General features: G+C 40.7%; 1 protein-coding gene across 1 annotated transcript in view; it reads right to left on the reverse strand.

The window, feature by feature from the left end:
- The window catches only part of LOC117515211 (paired box protein Pax-6-like), a 353,676-nt gene extending 329,563 nt beyond the window's left edge, over positions 1-24,113 (reverse strand). Inside the window, exon 1 of the mRNA XM_034175687.1 lies at positions 24,061-24,113. Within this exon, the coding sequence (XP_034031578.1) occupies positions 24,061-24,073 (13 nt within the window). The 5' untranslated portion in view covers positions 24,074-24,113. The remainder of the gene's footprint in view (positions 1-24,060) is intronic.
- Positions 24,114-25,954: the final 1,841 nt, after the last annotated feature.

Raw genomic sequence — 25,954 nt, forward strand, 5'->3', positions numbered from 1 at the left:
CTATAAACTTCATTTCACTTCTCAAATATCACTGTGTTTGTCTGCTATATGATATATTTAACTGAAATTGCTGATCCAAACAACCAATGATTTATAAAGGAAAATCATGTAAATCATCAGGGGAGCACAAACTTTTACATACAACTGTAAATATGGAAGCCAGACCTGTCACAATTTTGGCCAGATCTGGGCTTTGATTCGGGTTTTCCCTCTTTATTTTCCCTCTTCCCCAGCCTTGATTTGCTAGTTATTTTATTTTCATCACGTGTTTATTCTCTGTTCTATTTTGCTTTGCCTCATTTCTTTGTTACTTTTATTCTTCTGCCGTTAGTTCAGTTCCATTCTAGTTTTCTTCATCCGGTGTGTGTGTTTGCATTATTGTTCATTAGTTTATCACTTGCTTATTTTGCTTTTCTCTTTTGTGTTACCATTTAATCCTGTAATGTCAGGTTTTGCTTTCTGTCATCATGATTTCTGTTTTTCTTATAGTTTGTTTTACCACCTTGTTTTCTTAGTCAGTACAAGTTTAGTTTTGCTTAAGTATTTATTTTCCATTTTAGTCTCCGATCAGTTCTTATGTTCATGCCCTGTTCATTGCAGCGATTTACGGCGATGCATCAACTCCTCAACTAAGACTGAACTCGAAGCTAGACTGCCTGATGTCTTAGCTTCATATTTGACAAATACCGTCAGTAGACAGACTTGTGGATAGTTTAAACTCAATGCTCAAAACTACACTCGACATGATTGCACCACCTGTGTTAAAATCATGCTCCCCCAAATCACAGTCACCTTGGTTCAATGATTATCTGTGAGACCTCAAGCATAAAGAGGTCTAGAATGGAAATGGCGTCATTCAAAATTACAAGTATTTCACCTTGCGTGGCGTGATGCTATGTTAGACTATAAGCATGCATTATTGGCTACAAAGTGGACCTACTACTTTGATTTGATCAACAAAAGGCTATACTAGCACCGCAGAGAGGGCGCCAGTGGACCTCAGTCTGCAGTTCATCTCCACCTTAAAGACACTAACCACACGTTTGAGGACAAGGAAGTTAAAATATTAGCCAGAGAGAAGAAATGGTTTGAGAGAGGGGTCAAGGAGGCATTCTTTGTGAAATGTTTGAAACCCAGCCTTAACCGGGGAGGGGGTCTGAGACACGCTTTATCCCCTGTTTACAATGGGGTACTCATTACTTAAGAAACCTAATCTTGACCCTAGTGTATTGACAAAGTATCGGCCGATATCAAATCTATCATTTTGCTCTAAAATTCTGGAAAAAGTGGTTTCACGGCAGCTCGTTGACTATCTTAGTGAAAATAATCTCTTTGAGCCACTGCAGTCTGCTTTTAGAAAATATTATTCCACAGAGACGGCTCTCACTAAAGTGGCGAATGATCTTCTGCTTACAGTGGATTCAGACACCACTACGGTTCTGTTGCTGTTAGATCTCAGTGCTGCATTTGATACAGTGGATCATCATATTCTACTTGATAGGATGGAAAATCATTTTGGGATTACTGGGAGTGCCCTTGCATGGTTGACATCATACTTGACCAGTCGTTCTCACTGTGTTTTGTACAGTAACACTACCTCTAACCTTAGTGACATGAAATTTGGGGTTCCACAGGGGTCTGTCTTAGGCCCCCTGCTTTTCTCCCTTTATATAGCACCCCTTGGGCACATATTGCGGCGTTTGGGATTACCTTTCACTGCTATGCAGATGATATTCAGTTATACATGTCGATAACAGCTGGTAATCTCGTTCACATAAAATCCTTAGAAGATTGCCTTGCAGCATTGAGAAGTTGGATGTCTAGAAACGTCCTACTTTTAAACTCTGATAAGACTGAAATGATGGTTCTTGGTCCAGTGAGACATCGGGATCAATTTGACCAGTTAACGCTTAGCCTCGGCTCGTGTGTCTTACATCACACTGACAAAGTGAGGAACCTTGGGGTAATTTTTGATCCTTCGTTGTCCTTTGGCCTCCACATTAGAGATATTACGATGTCTGCTTTCTTCCACCTGTGAAATATAGCAAAGATTCGTCCCCATCCTGTCTATGGCTGATGCTGAGACCCTGATCCATGCATTTATCTCTTCTAGATTGGACTACTGGAATGTTCTATTTTCTGGTTTACCGCAGTCTAGCATTAGGGGTCTCCAACTGGTTCAAAATGCTGCAGCCAGACTTTTGACATGAAGCAGAAAGTTCGACCACATTACACCCATTTTGGCGTCTCTTCACTGGCTTCCTGTCCCAGTGAGATCAGATTTTAAGGTTCTGCTACTAACCTATAAAATTATTCATGGACTGGCACCCTCCTACCTAGCTGACCTAATTAAACCTTACGTACCGGCCCGGGCTTTACATTCTCAGGGTGCCGGACTACTTTGTGTCCCTAAGGCGAGTAAGAAGTCTGCGGGTCACAGAGCTTTCTCTTATCGTGCCCCTGTTCTGTGGAATGATCTCTCTGCGTCAATTAAACAGTCAGATTCTGTGGAGATTTTCAAGTCCAGACTTAAGACGCACTTATTTTCCCTTTCATATGGCTAGCATACTGGTACAGTTTTGTTTTGTGCTCCTCTGAAAAAGAGAGCTTTAAATCAGAAGTGCCTGACTCCGTGGTATAACTCACAAACCCGCAGCTTAAAGCAGATAACCCGTAAGTTGGAGAGGAAATGGCGTCTCACTAATTTAGAAGATCTTCACTTAGCCTGAAAAAAGAGTCTGTTGCTCTATAAAAAAAAAGCCCTCCGTAAAGCTAGGACATCTTACTACTCATCACTAATTGAAGAAAATAAGAACAACCCCAGGTTTCTTTTCAGCACTGTAGCCAGGCTGACAAAGAGTCAGAGCTCTATTGAGCCGAGTATTCCTTTAACTTTAACTAGTAATGACTTCATGACTTTCTTTGCTAATAAAATTTTAACTATTAGAGAAAAAATTACTCATAACCATCCCAAAGACATATCGTTATCTTTGGCTGCTTTCAGTGATGCCGGTATTTGGTTAGACTCTTTCTCTCAGATTGTTCTGTCTGAGTTATTTTCATTAGTTATTTCATCCAAACCATCAACATGTCTATTAGACCCCATTCCTACCAGGCTGCTCAAGGAAGCCCTACCATTATTTAATGCTTCGATCTTAAATATGATCAATCTATCTTTATTAGTTGGCTATGTACCACAGGTTTTTAAGGTGGCAGTAATTAAACCATTACTTAAAAAGCCATCACTTGACCCAGCTATCTTAGCTAATTATAGGCCAATCTCCAACCTTCCTTTTCTCTCATAAATTCTTGAAAGGGTAGTTGTTAAACAGCTAACTGATCATCTGCAGAGGAATGGTCTATTCAAAGAGTTTCAGTCAGGTTTTAGAATTCATCATAGTACAGAAACAGCATTAGTGAAGGTTACAAATGATCTTCTTATGGCCTCGGACAGTGGATTCATCTCTGTGCTTGTTCTGTTAGACCTCAGTGCTGCTTTTGATACTATTGACCATAAAATTTTATTACAGAGATTAGAGCATGCCATAGGTATTAAAGGCACTGCGCTGCGGTGGTTTGAATCATATTTATCTAATAGATTACAATTTGTTCATGTAAATGGGGAATCTTCTTCACAGACTAAGGTTAATTATGGAGTTCCACAAGGTTCTGTGCTAGGACCAATTTTATTCACTTTATACATGCTTCCCTTAGGCAGTATTATTAGACGGCATTGCTTAAATTTTCATTGTTACGCATATGATACCCAGCTTTATCTATCCATGAAGCCAGAGGACACACACCAATTAGCTAAACTGCAGGATTGTCTTACAGACATAAGGACATGGATGACCTCTAATTTCCTGCTTTTAAACTCAGATAAAACTGAAGTTATTGTACTTGGCCCCACAAATCTTAGAAACATGGTGTCTAACCAGATCCTTACTCTGGATGGCATTACCCTGACCTCTAGTAATACTGTGAGAAATCTTGGAGTCATTTTTGATCAGGATATGTCATTCAAAGCGCATATTAAACAAATATGTAAGACTGCTTTTTTGCATTTACGCAATATCTCTAAAATCAGAAAGGTCTTGTCTCAGAGTGATGCTGAAAAACTAATTCATGCATTTATTTCCTCTAGGCTGGACTATTGTAATTCATTATTATCAGGTTGTCCTAAAAGTTCCCTGAAAAGCCTTCAGTTAATTCAAAATGCTGCAGCTAGAGTACTGACGGGGACTAGAAGGAGAGAGCATATCTCCTCCTGTCCTGTGCACCAATAGCATTTCTTGTATATTCGTCCGTGAATTGTTCTGTGAATTGTTCTGTAATTTATGTTTTGTAGCATGGCCCAAGCAGAGGGTCACCCCTTTGAGTCTGGTCTGCTTGAGGTTTCTGCTTGAGGTTTGAGGTTTCTTCCTCAGAGGGAGTTTTTCCTTACCACTGTTGCTCTGAGGTTTGGTAAGGTTAGACCTTACCTGTGTGAAGCTCTTTGAGGCAACTCTGTTGTGATTTGGCGCTATATAAGTGAAAATAAATTGAAATTGAAATTGAAAAGCCTGGCATAGCATGTTTCAAGTACACACATATATGTCAGAAGGTGGGGTGGACATACCATATTCTGTCGCCCCTAGTTGAAAAGGTGGGGGGGACATGTCCCTCCTATCCCCCACCAAATTGCGCCCATGCTGGTTTGGTGCTGCTGTTTAAAAGTGCAAAAAGTGTCCAAAGGCACAACCAAAGCACTCATTATTTACAGACTGACTCAGTGATGTCAGATCAACTAATCATGCTGGCAGGATATCAGGCATGGTCTTTCGACCCCTTCTCACCAGAGTACTCAGTCTTCTGAGTGGTACACTTTGCTACAATAACCTGATTTCCTCTTTGCAGTATTTGAACTGTTGTTTGTGTTTTAATTATTTATTTGCACCTGTCTCCAGATTCTCTGTCACCGCTGCAGTTCCGCTGAAGCCCACCTGGAGGTGTCATCTCTCTAAGCGCACCCTGACTGGCTCCCAGTGCTTCTGCAACATCCCTGGTTCCGTTGCAATAAACACATTTGTCTTTCATTCATAATCTGCCTCATTGCATTTGAGTCCATCTCTTCCTGGGTTCCTGACCAGAATACTCCGACCAACATGGACTCAGTGGGGTTGGACCCAGTTTTCAAGGCTCTCGCTTCTCAGGGATCACTTTTAGGACAACATGACTAAGAAATCTGTCCTCTTTGTGACAGTAAACTGACCGTGGCAGCTTATGTAACCCAACTCTGCAGCTAGCTATTAACTTTAGCCACTCAGCTCAGTTAACCCTGGTAACTTGGTAACCTCCATCACAATCAGTGGCACCTCAGCCCACTTCACCACAAACGAATCATTCCTTCATCAGCAACCCATGACATGAGGCGAGGTCTTAGCCTGGATTACTGTACTTTTGAGAAACATTCTCTGTTACTCATGTCCTCTTCTCATTTCAGAATTCAGAAATGTTTTAGATCACCTGGTGCAGGAGCAGTCAGCCACAAAAAGATTATTTCCTAATTGCGGCTGACTCACATCAAAGTATAAGTCGCTTTGGTCCAAAAATGCCTCTTTAAAAAAGAGTATAAGTCGCATTTATTACTTCATGCAAGAAGAAGAAAAATGCATTAAATCAATGTATTACTCATTTACAAGGCACATGGTGTAAAAGAGCACAGCTAACAAGCTAATTAATCTCACGATAACAACACAAAATGTGAATAAACTATTCAGCCACTGAACAGATGATTATATGTGAGGTGAATTTACAGTTTAATTTATATTCCTTTTTAGTACAATTATAAAATAAACTCACCAACTTAATTTCCTTCTTCTTGTTTAACTTCACTTAAAGCAGATAACCCGTAAGTTGGAGAGGAAATGGCGTCTCACTAATTTAGAAGATCTTCACTTAGCCTGGAAAAAGAGTCTGTTGCTCTATAAAAAAAAGCCCTCCGTAAAGCTAGGACATCTTACTACTCATCACTAATTGAAGAAAATAAGAACAACCCCAGGTTTCTTTTCGGCACTGTAGCCAGGCTGACAAAGAGCCAGAGCTCTATTGAGCTGAGTATTCCTTTAACTTTAACTAGTAATGATTTCATGACTTTCTTTGGTAATAAAATTTTAACTATTAGAGAAAAAATTACTCATAACCATCCCAAAGACATATCGTTCTCTTTGGCTGCTTTCAGTGATGCCGGTATTTGGTTAGACTCTTTCTCTCGGATTGTTCTGTCTGAGTTATTTTCATTAGTTACTTCCTCCAAACCATCAACATGTCTATTAGACCCCATTCCTACCAGGCTGCTCAAGGAAGCCCTACCATTAATTAATGCTTCGAGCTTAAATATGATCAATCTATCTTTATTAGTTGGCTATGTACCACAGGCTTTTAAGGTGGCAGTAATTAAACCATTACTTAAAAAGCCATCACTTGACCCAGCTATCTTAGCTAATTATAGGCCAATCTCCAACCTTCCTTTTCTCTCAAAAATTCTTGAAAGGGTAGTTGTAAAACAGCTAACTGATCATCTGGAGAGGAATGGTCTATTTGAAGAGTTTCAGTCAGGTTTTAGAATTCATCATAATACAGAAACAGCATATTTCACCCATATTGGCCTCTCTTCATTGGCTTCCTGTTAATTCTAGAATAGAATTTAAAATTCTTCTTCTTACTTATAAGGTTTTGAATAATCAGGTCCCATCTTATCTTAGGGACCTCATAGTACCATATCACCCCAATAGAGGGCTTCGCTCTCAGACTGCAGGCTTACTTGTAGTTCCTAGGGTTTGTAAGAGTAGAATGGGAGGCAGAGCCTTCAGCTTTCAGGCTCCTCTCCTCTGGGACCAGCTGTCATGTCTATCTCGGCTTTCAATGCTTACCAGTCCAGTAAGTATCAGTGAAATTGTGGAGAGCTGGGCGTCGTCACAGCTCGGAGCGTGGCGCACCGAGCGTCCTTAAAGGGGTCCTTAAAGCTGTAGTAACAGACCTTATTCTCTGTGAAGCCCATAAAATTTTCACCGAAAGCCAGATAAATTTTTTGAATGGTTTCCAGGTGCCAGTCTCTAACAGCTTCTGAAAAAATTCTGATGGAAAAAAAGTCCTTTTCATTCCGCCATTTCCAGACAATGAAAATCTGACGAGGGGGTGGGACTACTCCTTCCCAAGGCGTGCTCACAGGCAAATGACGTCACCGACAGGCGTGGAAAAACTCACGCATGCGCACGAGGGTTCAAGCATGTCTGACGTAAAAACATATGAATGAAATCCATATAGTTTTTGAAAAAAAATAAAAAGGACCGTTACTTTATTGACAGACCTCGTAGTATTAATATACAGTTTTGTTTATTGTTTTTTTAAATGTATGTTGTGTGTTACATGTATGTATGTTGCACTGAGGAGAGGGCCGTGCCCCAATTTCGTTGTGCTGGTGTACACTGTATAACTGTGCAATGACAATAAAGACTTTGAACTTGAACTTGTATCATTATGGGGTTAAAAGGACAAGTTTTCCTTTGCCTGCAGAGGATAGAGCGGTTTCTTCTTAAAGCAGCTCTTCTCTGTTTTGCAGAAGGTAGAACTACACACCAGCTACGAAACATTTAACAGGTAGGTGCCCAACTGATTTTAAATTTTCAAAGTTCAAAGTTCAAAGTTCTTTATTAATCGTCTCCTTTCTGAGAAATTTAGTTTGGTGCATGAGGGGGCTCACCTGCACAGACAATAAAAACAGGACCAGCCTTTACTCAATAAAAGCCACAAAAATAAATATCACCATCAATAAAATAACATAAATAACCAAAAATAACCTTTAAAAAATCACTATAATCAGCCCACTATATACTATTAAAACCACACAGCCATTTACCACTCGCCATACAACTGAAAAATGTGCAAAACTTGTCCTAAGACATACGTACAATTTAAGCTTGTTCATTAATAAGCTTAATAGACAACTTAATAACTTACTTAATACTAAATACTTTTATAAATGTTTGTAGCTGTTCTGCTTTATTTACCATGTTATCGGTCTAAAAATTATCGGACAAAAATTTCTCATAAGATAATTAGTCTGATAATGGTTTTTAAAGTTATCTAAAAAGATAATCCGATAATGAAAACATTATCTTCTATAATTATCGGTTATCAGATTATCAGAACTGTGCCCACCACTGCGGACATGAATGAGCAAAGCTCATCTCACCGTGTCATTTAGGTCCTTCAGACTTTATTTTGAGTAAATGCTTCAGGGGAGCATTAGGCATGGAAAAAAAACCTTTCAGCTTCTGCGGGGGGGGGGGGGACCCTCCACCTTTTTAAGCATTTTCCTTTAATTGCCTCTTACATGCCTGGAAAAGCTCCTTGCCATCTAACCATGTCCTTTAGGGCCTTCAGACTTTTCAGTAAAATGGTGCTTGGGAGCATGAGCATGACTAAAACCTTTCAGCTTCTGGGGGAGGTCTGCTCCCCATAACCCCCACCTTTTTAAGCATTTTTCTTTTTTTGCTTTTCAGCTGACTCCCCTAATTACAGCTCTCTTAACCCCCTGCCACTTTAAGCATTTTTTAATGTACATGTAAATTAATATTCAACGTTTTCAGTGAGTTGACAGTAGGGCTGTACAATATGGCCAAATTACGTATTTCAAATTGTCAAATTAATGTCACTCATACGAGGTCTGTTAGAAAAGTATCGGACCTTTTTATTTTTTGCAAAAACCTGATGGATTTGAATCACGTGTGCTTGCGTGAGCCAACCTTGAACCTTCGTACGCATGCGTGAATTTTTTCCCGCCTGTCGATTGCGTCAGTTGCTGGCAAGCAGCGTTTGAGTGAGGACGTGTGGAGCGCGCTGGGTGGATTTTTATTGCAAGGAAAATGATGGAACGACAGGAGCAGCGCTACTGCATCAAATTTTGCAAGAAACTGGGCGAAAGCCAGGTGGAAACCATTCAGAAGATTCAGACAGCTTTCGGAGATGATGCAATGAGCATCACACAGATTAAGGAGCGGAACAACCAGTTTAAAGATAGCCGCACAACGTTGGAGAGCGAGCCGCGCTCTGGTCGGCCATCAACATGCCGAAATGACGAGATTATTTCCAAAGTGAACGCCGTGGTGATGCGGGACTGTCGTGTGACTGTCCGAGAAATTGTGGAAGAGGTGGACATCAGCACTTTTTCGGCACATTCCATTGTGACAGAAGATTTGGGCATGAAAAGAGTTGCGGCGAAATTTGTGCCGAAGTTGCTGACAGCGGAGCAAAAGCAACTTCGTGTTGAAGTCTCACAGGACATGCTGGACTTCACAAAGAGTGAATCTGACTTCATGGACACCATAATCACTGGTGATGAGTCCTGGTTGTACGGGTACGACCCGGAAACCAAATTCCAGTCGTCACAGTGGAAGCATTCCACGTCACCAAGACCAAAGAAGGCCCACCAAGTGCGCAGCAACGTCAAGGTGATGCTGACTGTTTTCTTTGACTCCCGCGGTGTGGTACACCACAAGCACGCACCACAGGGTCAAACAATCACCAACTAGTACTACAGGGATGTCCTCCGTCGCCTACGTAATGCTGTGCGGCGCAAGAGACCGGAGTTGTGGGCCACAGGAAATTACATACATCACGACAATGCTCCAGCACATTCCTTGCACTTAATTCAGACTTTTTTGATGAAAAACCAGTCTCCAGTGGTTCAACAGGCTCCTTACTCTCCTGATATGGCCTCTTGCAACTTCTGGCTGTTCCCCAAACTCAAGATGCCATTGAAAGGAGCAAGATTTGAGACAAGAGAGGACATTATGGCTCCAAAGACAGCGAAGCTGAACTCCATTTCAAAAGAGGCTTTTTTGGAATGCTTCCAACAGTGGCGGCACTGCTGGGAGAAGTGTGTGGAGTCCCAAGGAGACTACTTTGAGGGTGATTAGGTTTCCAACGCTCCAGGTATGCCAGTTTGCCAAAGGTCCAATACTTTTCTAACAGACCTCGTATACATGCTGTCCATATTCTTGAGCTGCTTAGGTGGGTAGGGAGAGTTCTCATGAGATAAAAAAGCTTTTCAACCTACAACCCCAATTCCAATGAACTTGGGATGCTGTGTAAAATGCAGTGGTGGGCACAGTTCCAATAATCTGATAATTATCGAAAATAATGTTTTCATTATCGGATTGTCTTTTCAGAAAAATTTGAAAACCATTATCGGACTAATTATCTTCCGATAAATTTTTGTTTGATAATTCTTAGACAGTTAACGTGGTAAACAAAGCTGAATAGCTACAAACTCTTATAAAATTTTAAATCACTTGAGCACCTACTTGTAATGTTTTGTATCAGATGTGTAGTTGTACCCTCTGCAAACAGAGGAGAGCTACTTCAAGAAGAAACCGTGCTATCCTCTGCAAACAAAGAAAAACTGGTCACAAAAAACTCATTTCTTTTAACCCCATACTGATATGACAGCAATATCACCCAAGTCATCCAGAGGCATACATTTTTAAGTTATGGTTCAACTTTTAACTAAACTAATTTCGGACAAGTTATTTAAATTAATGTCATGTCTGAAGTTTTATAAAGTGAAAATATCAGATATATGTTTTAGTTTTAAAGTAATGTGCTAATTTTAAGGTTTTAGTGTGGATATATGCTGTGCCCAGCAGTGCATTATGGGGAGGATAGGGTAATCTCAGTACGTTCATGACATGAGAAATGCATTTGAGACACTCTGATCAGGCTCTACGGACAACAGCATTAAACTCTAGTGTCTAAAACCCTCGTGAATATATTCTCTGGGTTTATAGACGTTATTGTATTTGCGTTTGTTAAATTCCATGCATCTTAAATGTAGCAAACACGGATTATCTGGAATTTTGTTTTGGCAAGTTTTCAAGGCCTCTACTGCCATCTACTGGCCAGTATTGTTCATGGCAGTATTCGCCCTAAGTACTAAGCATCTGGGCACCAGTAGATGGCAGTGTTCTATTTATTTTGACCCTGGTTATATCAGATGGTTGTCAAATCAACTTTTTGGCTTTGCAAATGGCTTTTTTTTTTTTTTTTTTACAAATTAAGTTTAAAAACAAAACAAAACAACAACAACAAAAAACATTACAAGACAGCTCTGCAGTGTTTGCACATGCACAGTGTGAGCGGTTGGACGCTTGTACCCCCTCAGCAGCAGGATACCCTCATGACGGCTGACCAGAATAATATCAAACAGGTTTGATTTTCATTCAGGAGGTGGTCGTGAGATGTTGAACACAGCTTGTTACTCCATGTACACTACACAATGCAGGACGCATGAAACTCGGTCCAAAACATTCTTGCACGAATGAAGAATCATCTAAAAAAGGGCCAAAACTCGCACAGTGTAAAGCCAACATTTATGTGTCAAGACAATATTGAGTGCACATTTTACAACATCATAAAACATGCGCACGGCACGGCACTAATAAAACGTGTGCACATTCTCTCCACATGCAAAATATTTTGCGATGACACTCCCAGGGCTCCGTAAAAATGCCTGTTTTTACAAATAAAAAATGGAATATTTTACAAAAGCACATTTATCTGTAAACACCAACACACGACAAACGTCACATTAACGTGTTGGTTTACATAATGAATGACTGAACCAATCAGTGTTTAGCAGAGGCACTTTTACCCAGAATCCTTTGCGATCTGTCTGTGTTTGTTACAAAACCTCAGAATTAGTGCATTATTCAACATTAAAAGATATATGTTATATTTTAACTTTGTACAAATGACAGAATTGACATTAATGGAGTTATTCTATCAGTATTCACACAAAACCATAAGTCAGCATGCCTTTATTTTTCAAGACCTCCGCCTGACCAGAATGTTGTGATTGGAGTTCTCAGGGTGCGTCTGTGCTGTAGCTGTGTAGCTTCCAGCAGAGGCAGCACATTCAAACATAGAAATGCTGGCTCATTGTTTGGGTCTTTTGTCGCTTTTGATGCTTCCAGAAGCGATTGTGGTGTTAAAACTCAAATTCAGCTTGCTAGTAGTTGCAAATGTACCAGAGACAATACTGGAATTTATCGGTTATCTGTAACTTCCGACACATTTTTGGGTGGTTTATCTTTATCAAAGATAACTTTTCAGTTATCTGATTATCTGTTATTGAAGTTAATTTTTTGGTTATCTGTGCCCACCACTACAGATATGGATACAGATAATTTAGATGGTTAAACACAGATACAGATAGTGGTGTACTCGCTCATCCCTACTGAGTATCTGTTTTGTTTCTCCTGCTGTCTACGATTTGTTTTGGATGTGTTCCTTGCTCCTTGCAAGGAACAGGAAGTTGCAGTCTCACAAATTAAAGCAGGACACAAGGGGGCAGCAAAGAGCTGAAACTGTGGATCTGAAAAGCTTCTGGAGCCCACCCAAACCTTCATCGCAGTTTTGAACAACAATAAGATGAAGATAAAGTACATATTTTCTATTAAAGTGTGACACATAAATGAAGAACAATGCATATTTTAAAACCTATGGCTTTGTTTTATTATTTCTGAATACATGTTTAGGGGAGGTGATGGTCTAGTGGTTAAAGGTTGGGCTTGAGACTCCTCTGTTCAAATCCCAGCCCAGAGGTTGTCATTCTTGACCTGTGTATCAATTTGCATGATGATATGACAAAATTAAAGCCATCAATAGGAAGAAGTTAATTTCATGGTGACGGATCGATATTCGGCACGCCACCACACGGATGCCATTACTGGTAGCTTCACGGCGATCATCATGTATGTTCACCAACTTGTTCTGGATGTTTTAGAAGTGGAATGAAGTTGATGAGGTTAACTATGTGACATCAGTACCTGTTAAAGTATAAATAAGATATTTCCTGTTACCACCAGGGGTGGCGCCATGAGTTAGATGGGAAGTTAATATATGGTAATGTTCAGGTGATGTTCCCCCAATGGGGAGGGTCTTTTGAAAATGTGTAGGAGGCGCCATTTCACTGCAAGCATGTTTGCGACCCCCAAAATATCAAATTTCGGATCTGGCCAAACTGAAAATTTGTAGGGGGTGCCATTTCACCATTTCACTGCTAGCATGTGTGTGACCCTCAAAATATCGAATTTCGGATCTGGCCAAACTGAAAATTTGTAGGGGGTGCCATTTCACCATTTCACTGCTAGCATGTGCATGACCCTCAAAATATCGAATTTCGGATCCGGCCAAACTGAAAATTTGTATGGGGTGCCATTTCACCATTTCACTGCAAGCATGTTTGCGACCCCCAAAATATCAAATTTCAGATCTGGCCAAACTGAAAATTTGTATGGGGTGCCATTTCACCATTTCACTGCTAGCATGTGCGTGACCCTCAAAATATCGAATTTCGGATCTGGCCAAATGACTTTGCAAAGTTTGGTGAGTTTTGATCATGGGAAAGGGGTGAACTTGGGGTTTGAAAAGTATAAACAATAATAATAATAAACAGCACGATTACAAGAGGGTCTTCATAGGACGACTTCGTTGTCAGGCCCTAAATAATGCCAAACGCAATCTGAGATTTCTGACATCCACCAATACGAATCCAGGCTTCCATGGCTGAATATCTATCTGTGGTGCAAATTTGGTAAAAATCTGTGAATTAGTTTTTTTTTTTTTTTTTTTTTATACATAATCCTTGAAAGCCTATATGATGTCAAATCTTGATCTGGGTCCAGATCACCCCCAAAGTTTATTTATCTGTGGTGAAAAGTTCATTAAAATCTGTGGAGTAGTTTTGACAGACAAATAAATAAACGCAGATTAATTTTATTACATCCTTGGAAGACATAACAATAAATGGACTGCATTTATTTACATATCGCGCTTTTCCATCTGCATTAGATGCTCAAAGTGCTTTACAATAATGCTTCACATTCACCTCGATGCCAGGCTGCTGCCATACAAGGTGCTCACTACACACGGAGCAACAAGGGATTAAGGACCTAACCCGTTGGCCATTAGTGATTTTCCGGTCAGGCTGGGGTTTGAACCAAGGATCCTCTGGTCTCAAGCCCAACGCTTAACCACTAGATCATCACCTCCCTCAATAATAATAATAATAATAATAATACTGCTTCACTCACTGGTCCAGCGATTAAAGCATTGGGCTCATAACCACCAGAGGACCTTTGGTTCAAATCCCTGTCAGACTGGAAAATCACAAAAGGCTGTCGTTAACTCTCAGGTTGCACGCGGTGCCCAGCTGACCACCTTCTGTGGCAGCACCCTGACATCAGTGTGCACGTGAGGCTTCAATGTCATGACGTTTCACCATCTGAAACTGAGCTGTTGCTTCTGCTGGCCACGCCCCTCATCCACAACAAGGTGTTTCAGGGTTAAACCCCTTCACATGGACCAGCTCTGCCTCAGTGGAGGTTAAGCAGGGATTTAATCAATCATCTATTGTCTGTTAATGGTTGCGTGGCACACTTCAAAAGCCGTCAGCCGAGCATTAACGAGTTGTCCTTCAGTAAGCACAAGTCGAAGCAAAGCTGTTTGTTTCTCAACATGTTCCACTGGAAAAAAAAGACATACGTGACCCCACTTCATGTGTCAGTTAAACACACATAACGAGTCTTTATTCCACAAAAGTGAGTCATGTAACACACATGCTGTTTTACTCACTCACTATTTATGCTTAAACTTGATAAGAAACTGTTATACGGAAATATCACTGCCATTTGAACTGACTTCACACACACTTGTATTGTTCACATCAAAAGGCAAAGCTGTATTGAATGACCTATAAAACGTATTTACGTGTGTGTTTGTTTGTTTGTTTGTTTGTTTTTTAAAACTCAACCGTGAACTCTTATGATCTGAAAAGATTTCTAATTAAATCTGATTGGGAAATTCAACGCTAACCCACTATAAATCAGCATCACTGGCATTCTACATACTCTTTGGGGGTTTTCCTGACTGAGAATGTAAGGACATTGAGTTACCGAGTACAAGAACCTATGAATGTATAATTACATATCGGCTGCCAGCCATCTTGGATTTGGGCAACATGATGGCCCCTGTGAGCACTGGGCTTGCTCCCTAAGGGCTTGGTCTAACCATACATTAATGGAAATCATGGACAGATGAGGAAGGACAAGTCCACAGAGAGATGCATCAGTAATGGTAAGATAAAAACTGTTCACTGTGGTGCACTTTGTCTATGGAGGGTGTGAGGACGTTTTTTTGTGTGTGTTTTTGTACGTAGGCATGGATTGTGACACATTTTAATGATGTATTACCAGTCACAACATCTTTAAAGTCGAGACGTGAATACTGAATCCATCTAGTTGCCCACATGTGATGCTTCAATGTCGTAGAAACAGTAGGTTTCCTCCAACAGGATAATGTCTCTTGAAAATGACTGAGTGAGTGGTCCATTATTATTAATGAAAGACAGATTATGTCGTTATTTGAAATGTGAATCCCATGAGCCTAGACCAGGTCCAAGGTGTTTCTACTGCAGTGGTTTGATCACCGCAAAAATGTTTGCAATCCAAACACCTGAAAACACCTTAGCTATAGAACCTGAGGTCTGATGAACATAAATACTAAAATACCCCAAATGAAAATTCTATCTTTAAAAGTCACCAAGTCAAAGATAAACTCCTCACCTCAGATGACCTCCTCACCTCAAGCAGGAGGCTACGGTCCCTTCGGACCAGAACCTGCCGCCATAAGAACAGTTTTTTCCCCTCTGCTGTTAGCCTCATAAACAAGAACTTTTAGAACTCTAGATTGTTGCTATCACCATTTATTGATCTTAGCTCATACATTCGGTACACTTTGTAACATTGCTATAGTGTTAAGTTTTATTATATATTACTTGTTTTACTACTCTTTTTTTTATGTTAGCACCAAGTACCGCAGCAATTTCCTAATGTTGTGAACTTGTTCACTCATACGGCAATAAAACTATTCTGATTCTGATTCTGATTATCTTAAGGTTGGGAATAGGGGTCAGGAGGTCTGTACACAACAACAAAACAGCAAGACTGAAGTCCAGCATGAGGATACCAATGTCCCCCACCAACTTGTGAAGGGGCTGTAACTAAATGTTCAAAAGAGTCAAACCTCGCTCCCCCATGAACGATGAAACCAGGAATAAATGTGTTAGCAGTTCATGCTTCAGTCAGAGACAGAACCACATGTCACACAGAGGCCCATCATATATATTTTTTATTTTCATTTATATAGCACCAAATCACAACAAAGTTGCCTGGAGAGGGGAATGGGGACACGGGGGAGTGGAGGGGGGTGGGAGCATGCTTTCAGTCTCTGTCCATGTATGAGTGGCAAATGAGTCAGTTTCTGTCCATGTGTGCTGGAGTGGAAGAAGATAAGAAGAAAGCAACCGAATAGTTCACCAAGTCTGTAGAAATTCTTCTGGAGGGAAACAATGGGACATTTTGTCCTTCAGAGGCTGATAAGCCTGCCATGTTTATGGTTGAGCAGTGAAAAACACCTTTGCAGCTCACATGAACAACTGGATCCAATTTATGAGTATTCCCTCGTCTCTGACATCATCCTTTGCTAGGCGTGCATTTGCTTCAAGATGTTATCCAATTTGCCTCTGAGTTCAAGGGTTAACGCAGTCTGAAAATGTATCGCCTTGCCCAACTCATTAATCATGACGGAAAGGTGAGGGGTCGTGGTTCTGGTGGCAGCCGTCTTGCCAATTCTCCAGTACGTCAGGGCAGCACATAAACCAATAAGTACCAGCCCTCCCACAACAAAACCAAATATAAATAAATCCTTGATGTCCTCCACAGAGAATGGAACAAAGCATGCGACATGCCATGCCTCCCCGGCATCAAGAACATAGCCCGCAGGGTAGGTTCCATCTGGGCATGCAGGTTCCCCCGGCCCTGATTTCCTTGTTGAAAAAATGGTGTCAATAGCATTCAGAGACCAGCTGATCAATTCCATGGTTATCCAATATATTTTGAAGAATTCACAGTCTGGTGAAGTAGGGAACTTGCAGGTTGGAGCAGAGATAGAGGAGAGAGGAGGAGCTGTGACTGCCCTCACCGGAGTCCCAAACTGTATTGATGCTTGTATCACCATTTGAAGGATTGTTTCAGTTATCTGCTACACTAATAAGCCAACAGAACCAGCTGCTATCTGTTAGGTTAAACGTGTGTATATAAGGCAACCCAAATTAAAGGAGAAATGCTGCTTTTAGCAACCTGGACCTCATTTCTGGCATAAAATATGGTTGTTTACTCACCAATATAAGTTTGGTGAGATTAGAAGTCCATAGATCAAACGATGTGTTCAGTTCAAATGTGAACAAACATTTTTCTTTTTCTACTAAGGTGGATTAGAACTTTTTGTGGTACACAGCACCAACTACTGGACAGGAGGAACCTAGCAGTCAATGTGACTCACTGATTTGAAAATGCAGGTCTTTCAACCAGACGTGTGGTGCTGTGACATGTCAATCATCTGTGTCCAATCAGATTTCAAGGGAGTTCAGTGAAACCCCGACCTCCGCTCTAGCTCCACCCATGCCAGGAAGTGTTCAACATTGGACATTACCTATTTCACTGTGTTTCATATTTGCCATTTGGTATGTTTATGTATTTTGGGTCAAGGATGAACGCTGCCAAAACAGAACATTAATATGACAAATATTTTTGGAGAAGCTATGGATATGAGCCAGCGTTGCTAACTACATTCTGGACTCATACGCTATTCCAGCAGGGGGTGGTAAATCATCTTTATATTAAAAGTATGAGTGCGTGCGTGAGTGATTTTATTTAGTAAGTTCAATGTAAGTACATAATATAATTGTAAATATGATAAAAATACATGGATGACACAATAAAGTGAAAACACTTATTTACATATTCTTCGAACTTCCTTCCGACAGACTGTGTGCTGAATGACGGTCTTCTAACCACTACAAGGTTGTATTTGTTTCTTCTATTTCTGTTTAACACTTTTTTTAGTTTTTAAGTGCATTTACTGGGAATTTTATTGAACTAAATTTCTCCTGTTGTGAATCTTGGTTAGTTAGTGGTTAGTGTTGCATTAGTGGTTAGCTCGTACTAGCATGTGCTAGCATGACTACATGCTTTTTTTGCACATAGTACACTACTTCATACTTTTCATTAACCGTTTGGGGTCGACGCCGTCGTCGCTGCACGACTGCTCACGGGGATGAGGAAACGAGAGCAGATCACCCCTGTGTTAGCCTCGCTCCATTGGCTCCCAGTCACATTTAGGATTGATTTTAAGATCCTGTTGCTTGTGTTCAAGTGTTTAAATGGTTTGGCTCCCAAATACCTCTCTGAGCTTTTGACTCCTTATGTTCTGGTCAGATCAGTGAGGTCAGAAAGCCAGCTTTTATTAAATGTGCCCAGATCTCAATTAAAAACTCGAGGTGATCGGGCTTTTTCGGTGGCTGCGCCTAAACTCTGGAACAGTTTGCCTTTGCATATCAGAGCTGCTCCATCTCTAGAGTCTTTTAAATCTGTTCTTAAGATTCATTTTTATGCTTTGGCTTTTAATACAATTTAAGCTGTGTGTCTGGTTTTATGTGTTTTCATATATTTTGGAATTTTAATGCTTTGTTTTGGTGGTATGGTTTTTTTGATATTGTTTTTACTGTGAAACACTTTGGGCAGCTGCTGTTGTTGTAAATGTGCTATATAAATAAAATTGACATTGACACTGACATTGACGTGCGCAATGTGAGTGTCTAATCGTAATTGGTTCACCATCATATGGTTTTACAAAATCCAATCGTAGGGCAGATTTACTTCATGTGAAAAGCCAAAGATCGTTTTCAGGAGTGATGTGTTACTAGTTGGCCCATTTGAATAGCCCCCTGGGTGCTCCAATGAGTACGTACTATTAGTACATACTCAGTGCGCATTGTGCCATTACGCACAGTGGTCAGTGAAAGCAGGAGCAGACGGAGAGCCTCTGATGACAATCTCATGTGCTCAAACAAACAGTGTGTAACTATCAGGATTGCTCCACTAGTTTGCATGTGAATGTTACTGGATAACTCTGTTGCTTTCTCTGCGTAAAGCACTGTTTACCACATCAATGGACAACAAAACGCATAGACCATTTTGTATATATTGTTCAAAATGTGCATTTGTGTTTATTGTTTGAACCATTTTGTTGTACAGTCTTTCACACAAGACCTCAAATTACCTTTATAAAGTGTCAAAATAGTTGTTTATTATAGTTTGCTCTGTGTTTTGAATAAATGTGTGTGGAAAATTATTTTTCGCTTTATTTTTTCTTTGCCTATTTTTGATTGTAAACCTTTATTACACTTATAAAACACAACACAAACATATATATTCTGAAAGCACAGGTTGTCCTGAAAAAAAAGAGACATAAAACTTGATTTTGGGATGCAGGGAGAGCTGTTAACAGCAATAATAAAACATTTATGCCAGGCGAGTGAACTGTCCAAAAAATGCCCTCGGACCCCAGAGGGTTAATTGTGCACAATGTTGGCAGATAGGATGGCTCTCTTAGAGAGCCTCAGCCGTAAGTTAGAGCAGCTTCTTAGTGGAGTGGAGTTAGATGTCACGGGCACTTCAGATATGGTTAGTGTTGGGCCAACTAGTGTGCCCATCAGCATTAGCTTAGAAATGCCTGCAGCAGACAACAGCTTTCAGACGGGTGTAAGGCGGAGGAAGTCACACAGGGCTCAGTGCCTGGTTGTGGTACCTGGATCACAATCACCACTGCGAACCGTGAACCAGTTTTCTGCTTTGGATGTGCCTGTTGTTAGGCCTTTGACCCCACGGGAGACTTCCACCCCTACCTCCAGGCTGAAACACCAGGCGTTAGTGACAGAGGACTCTATCAACTGCAAGGTACAGCCTTGGCTGATGTCAAATGGATTCCTGGGGACAGAGCACACAACACTGCCTCTCATCTTATGGTGCTGACACTGCAGAAGGGTAGACAAACAACATGACACGAGATACTGCCACATAGTTATTCACGTTGTCACCAATGATGTTAGAATGAAGCACTCTGAGGTCACAAAAATAGACATAAAGAGGGCTTGTGACCTCACCAGAAAGATATGTTGGCATCAATTAATAGTCTCTGTTCCCCTTCCACTGCCGGGTTAATGATGAGGCGTTTAACAGGCTGACGTTGTTAAATAGGTGACTGGTGCAATTGTCAGCAAGGCTTTAATTTCATTGATAACTGGGTTAGGGTTAGGATTAGGGTTATATATGCTACTCTGGAACCACCCCTAAATCCAAACAGTCTAATTGTCAACTCCACTGTGGTCCTTAGTCTGAGTCTCATTAACATAAGGTCACTGTCCTCAAAATCACTGTTGATTAATGATCTAATTATGGATCATCACTTAGATGTGATTGGGTTATGTGAAACCTGGCTTAAACCACAGCTGTCCTGCCCTTAAATGAGGCCTGCCCACCAACATACACATTTAGTCACTTCCTCATGATGTGAAGCAAGGCGGGGGTGTTGCTGTAATTTATAAATCTAGGTTTATAAATATATATAGTTCATAAATATAGTTCGTTTGAACATCTGATTCTCCATTTTGCCCATGACACTACGTATAGCCAAGGTCAGAAGAATAAAAATCAACCTTATTACTTTATCACTGTATATAGGCCTCCTGGCCCATACTCTGAATTGTTAGATGAATTTGGTGAGTTTATCTCTAACTTATCAACTATTGCAGATAACATTCTGATTATTGGTGACTTTAACATTCATATAAATAAGCCTTCTGATCCCCTCTGCAAATCATTTATGGAAATTGTGGATATATTAGGATTTCAGCAATGCATTCAAGATTCAACGCACATTAGTGGAAATACCCTGAATTTGGTTCTCACACGTGGTATTGCTCTCATGAATATTGACATCATGCCTCTTACATCAGTGGTCTCTGGTCACTCACTTATTAAGTTTACAGTTTCTCTGCCGTGTTTAGTGGAACAACAACCTTATTTATTATTGCGGTGACACATCAACTCATCAACTACGATTGAACTCGGAGCTAGACTGTCTGATATCTTAGCATCACTTTTGGAAAATGACCATTCAGTAGACAGTCTTATGGAAAAACACTAAAAACACTCAAAACTACACTCGACATTGGTTCAGTGATTACTTGCGTGACCTCAAGTATAAGGCTAGAGGTCTAGAATGAAAATGGAGTTGTTCAAAACCAGACGTATTCCACCTCACGTAGCATGATAATATTCTAGACTATAAGCATGCACTACTAACTACAAAGCAGACCTATTACTGTGATTTGATCAACAAAAACAAGCATAACTCAAAGTTCTTGTTCGACACGGTGGCAACACTTTTGCATGCACAACCACCTGTAGTTCGCTCTTTTTTTACAGCACAAGATTTTCTGGATTACTTTGAGAAGAAAATTGAAGACATTAGGTTAAACATATCCCAGCATGTCTTAATCCAGCCACTACACCCTGCTATTGAGGTGGGCGCCACTACTGAGGTATTACCTAGATTTACAGAATTTGAGAGTATCTCACTAGGCATGCTGACAAAACTCGTAATGTCAACAAAAAGCACAACCTGCTTATTTGATCTTATACAAACAAAACAATTTAAAGACCTGTGGTCCACTCTTGGACCGACTGTGCTGGAAATTATTTATCTCTCCTTAACTTCTGGATCTGTTCCTAATGTTCCTATGGTGTCTAACCAGATCCTTACTGTGGATGGCATTACCCTGACCTCTAGTAATACTGTGAGAAATCTTGGAGTCATTTTTGATCAGGATATGTCATTCAAAGCGCATATTAAACAAATATGTAGGACTGCTTTTTTGCATTTACGCAATATCTCTAAAATCAGAAAGGTCTTGTCTCAGAGTGATGCTGAAAAACTAATTCATGCATTTATTTCCTCTAGGCTGGACTATTGTAATTCATTATTATCAGGTTGTCCTAAAAGTTCCCTAAAAAGCCTTCAGTTAATTCAAAATGCTGCAGCTAGAGTACTGACGGGGACTAGAAGGAGAGAGCATATCTCACCCATATTGGCCTCTCTTCATTGGCTTCCTGTTAATTCTAGAATAGAATTTAAAATTCTTCTTCTTACTTATAAGGTTTTGAATAATCAGGTCCCATCTTATCTTAGGGACCTCGTAGTACCATATCACCCCAATAGAGCGCTTCGCTCTCAGACTGCAGGCTTACTTGTAGTTCCTAGGGTTTGTAAGAGTAGAATGGGAGGCAGAGCCTTCAGCTTTCAGGCTCCTCTCCTGTGGAACCAGCTCCCAATTCAGATCAGGGAGACAGACACCCTCTCTACTTTTAAGATTAGGCTTAAAACTTTCCTTTTTGCTAAAGCTTATAGTTAGGGCTGGATCAGGTGACCCTGAACCATCCCTTAGTTATGCTGCTATAGACGTAGACTGCTGGGGGGTTCCCATGATGCACTGTTTCTTTCTCTTTTTGCTCTGTATGCACCACTCTGCATTTAATCATTAGTGATTGATCTCTGCTCCCCTCCACAGCATGTCTTTTTCCTGGTTCTCTCCCTCAGCCCCAACCAGTCCCAGCAGAAGACTGCCCCTCCCTGAGCCTGCTTCTGCTGGGAGTTTTTCCTTCCCACTGTAGCCAAGTGCTTGCTCACAGGGGGTCGTTTTGACCGTTAGGGTTTTACATAATTATTGTATGGCCTTGCCTTACAATATAAAGCGCCTTGGGGCAACTGTTTGTTGTGATTTGGCGCTATATAAAAAATTGATTGATTGATTGATTGATGTTAGAATACACCTTGTCCAGTATGTTGTCTCCCCTCGTTGGACACTTAACATGCAGATGGAATTTGGGGAGAACAATCTTTAAATCAACATGATTAAAATCGCCTGCTATGATGTGGACAGCCTCAGGATATGTGGTTTGTTGTTTGCTGATTGTGTCATGTAGCCGCCCGAGGGCGGAGCCAGAGTCAGCACCAGGTGGAATGTTAACAGCCATAATCATGACAGCTGTGAATTCATGGGGCAAGTAAAAGGGTCTGCATTTAACATACATGAACTCTAAATCTGCAGAACAGTGGCTGCTCACAGTCTTTGAGTCCATGCACCAGGTGTCATTGATAAAAATGCACACCCCTCCTCCTCTGCTCTTACCGGAGGCCCGTGTTCTGTCGTGACGATGTGCTGTGTAGCCCGCTAGCTCGATAGCTTTGTCCGGGATGGATGAGTGGAGCCAGGTGTCAGTGAGAAGCAGCATACAGCACTCCCTCACGAGTCTGTTCTTACACACAAGCATCCTCAGCTCATCTATCTTATTCCCCAGTGATCTCACGTTGGCAAGAAAAACACTGGGGAGCGGCGGTCTGTACGGCCGGTGTCTGTAACCTCACCAGGACTCCAGCTCGACAGCCGCGTTTCTGCATCCTCTCCCAACGCCACCTACGGCACATGCCATCGGGGATGGTAATCCACAGAGCACCCGGAACTCTGGCGATGTCCTCCAAAATGTTATGAGAGCGGAGAAACTCGGCTGATCACCTTAGTATTTCTTCTGTTTTTCTTGTTGTTTAATGCTGACAAATTATACTGTATTTCTTGTCTTTCTGATGTCTGATTCTGTTTTTTCTCTCTGTTTAAGGTGCAGCTCCATCCAGAGATGGGTGTGGTGTCTGTTTCTGTAACCTTCCTGTCCTGTGCACCGGCAACATTTCCTGTATATTTGTTCTATGAATTGGTCTGTAATTTGTGTCTGTATCATGGCCCAAGCAGAGGGTCACCCCTTTGAGTCTGGTCTGCTTGAGGTTTCTTCCTCAGAGGGAGTTTTTTCTTGCCACTGTTGCTCTGGGGATTAGTAAGGTTAGACGTTACCTGTGTGAAGCGCCTTGAGGCAACTCTGTTGTGATTTGGCGCAATATAAATGAAAATAAATTGAAAATTGAAAAATTCTGATGGTTTATTTTCACTAAAGCTGTTTTGAATCATGTCTCAGATGATGTGGATTTAATAAATTAACATATACTCACTGCTGTGCATCATGGAGGCCACGCCCCTCTCCCAGCCTGGCTGAGTCCTGCCATCTGTCCAAGCAAAAGTACTCAGTTATTGCATAGTACACACAGTCCATCACTCCATCAGAGTTGTAGTTAAATATGATTCCATCACTTTGTTTTTGACCAACAGCTGCACTATGATGATGATTTTTATATTCAACCACATCAGAATCTCTTTGCAGCAGATGAATCTGTATGATGAAGAATTTTGTGCAGTGTCACTGAGTGGACTGTGTACATGTAAGTGCACTGTGCATGAGCAGAACTCTGGAAGAACCTGTTGACCCCCAACATGTGAATCTGCTGCAAAACATGAATTATCCACAATCCATCAGTGAACATTTACCCAACCCGTGAATGTCCATGAGGCCATAATCCTTTTGTTGTAAACCATGAATGAAATATCCTACAAAATGTGAATGCAGGTCTCACAAAACGTAACTCACAAAATGTGAATATCATTCATGATCAGTTGTGCTCAAACGTTTACATACCCTGGTGTAATTTTAGATTTTGTGACCATTTTTCAGAGAATATAAATGATGACACAAAAACTTTTTTTCACAGCTCCTGGACAGAATTAGAAGAGTTAGAATGTAACAACATCAAACTCTCAGATGTACCCTTTATTACTGCTTCCATTAAATGCCATAAATGTTTTAAAACTCTGTGGGTTTCTTCAGCTCTGACTGCCTGGTGGAAAACTTTAGCAATTACAAACTCACAAATGGAAATCTGTACAGATGCTCCTATTTGGCACAACCCAGACTTCAAGATCAATAAATCATAGATCATAACAGAAAGGAATCACACACCTTCATCACCTCTTTCAAAATAACACATTCATGTCATTTCATAACTTGATGCAGAGGTTTGGAATTATAGTAGGAAATTTTATTCATTACCATCAAGTAAAGTATGCAGTGATGTCAGACTTTCAGATACATCAGTGTCCACCAGAACCACCCACATTAGTGACAGTCATCAAGAACCTCGTCCCAATAAAGAAAACCTTGTCTAAGGTATATGATACAAATAATGAATGTTTATGAGTTCAATGGTACGGATATTTCATGAGATGAAAGCTGGAACAAACCATTCACCGAAGCAAAGCTGAATTGAATGGTTTGTTCCAGCTTTCACCGAATTAAATATTCGTTCCATTGAAAGAATTTAAAAACATTCATTATTTGTTTTATATAATGTCTAAAATAGATCGTTCTCATTTGATATTTTATTAATTTATAAGCAACAGAAAAGGGACTTACATTGGTGTTCGACTGCTGCTAAAGTGCAAATTATGATGTGTAGTCCGTGATGCTGTGCACTGACTTCGGACTTCCATAAAGACTTTGTGTAGCTCCTCAGGACAGCCAAAAATCATGTCAGCTTTTCAGTTTTTCATGCATCCAGACGGTTTACAGCGAAGTGGATTTTGTGTGTGTGTGTGTGTGTGTGTGTGTGTGTGTGTGTGTGTGTGTGTGTGTGTGTGTGTGTGTGTGTGTGTGTGTGTGTGTGTGTGTGTGTGTGCGTGCGTGTATGTGCAGAGTGCAATGGTACCAAATGTATGGAACCAAATTTGCACTCTCAATGGAACATAATTGCACTATAAATGCAACGCAACACAAATGTGACGAATAATCCATGTCATGTGACATACAAAGCACCAATCAAATGACAAGGATCCACTCAGCTGTTATATAAAAGTTAATATCATGGGTGGACACCCAGTTTAGGTGCGGTTGAGGTGGCGAAAGCTCGCAGGGCTGGCCAGGCTGAATTTGAGGGATATTCACAGACATTCAAGATGAGGCTTAAGACACATTTGTTTTCTCAGTCCTATAGTTAGCATATTGTGTTAGCTTCC

The sequence above is a fragment of the Thalassophryne amazonica genome, chromosome 8 (genome assembly GCF_902500255.1).
Source record: "Thalassophryne amazonica chromosome 8, fThaAma1.1, whole genome shotgun sequence".
Classification (NCBI taxonomy): Eukaryota; Metazoa; Chordata; class Actinopteri; order Batrachoidiformes; family Batrachoididae; genus Thalassophryne; species Thalassophryne amazonica.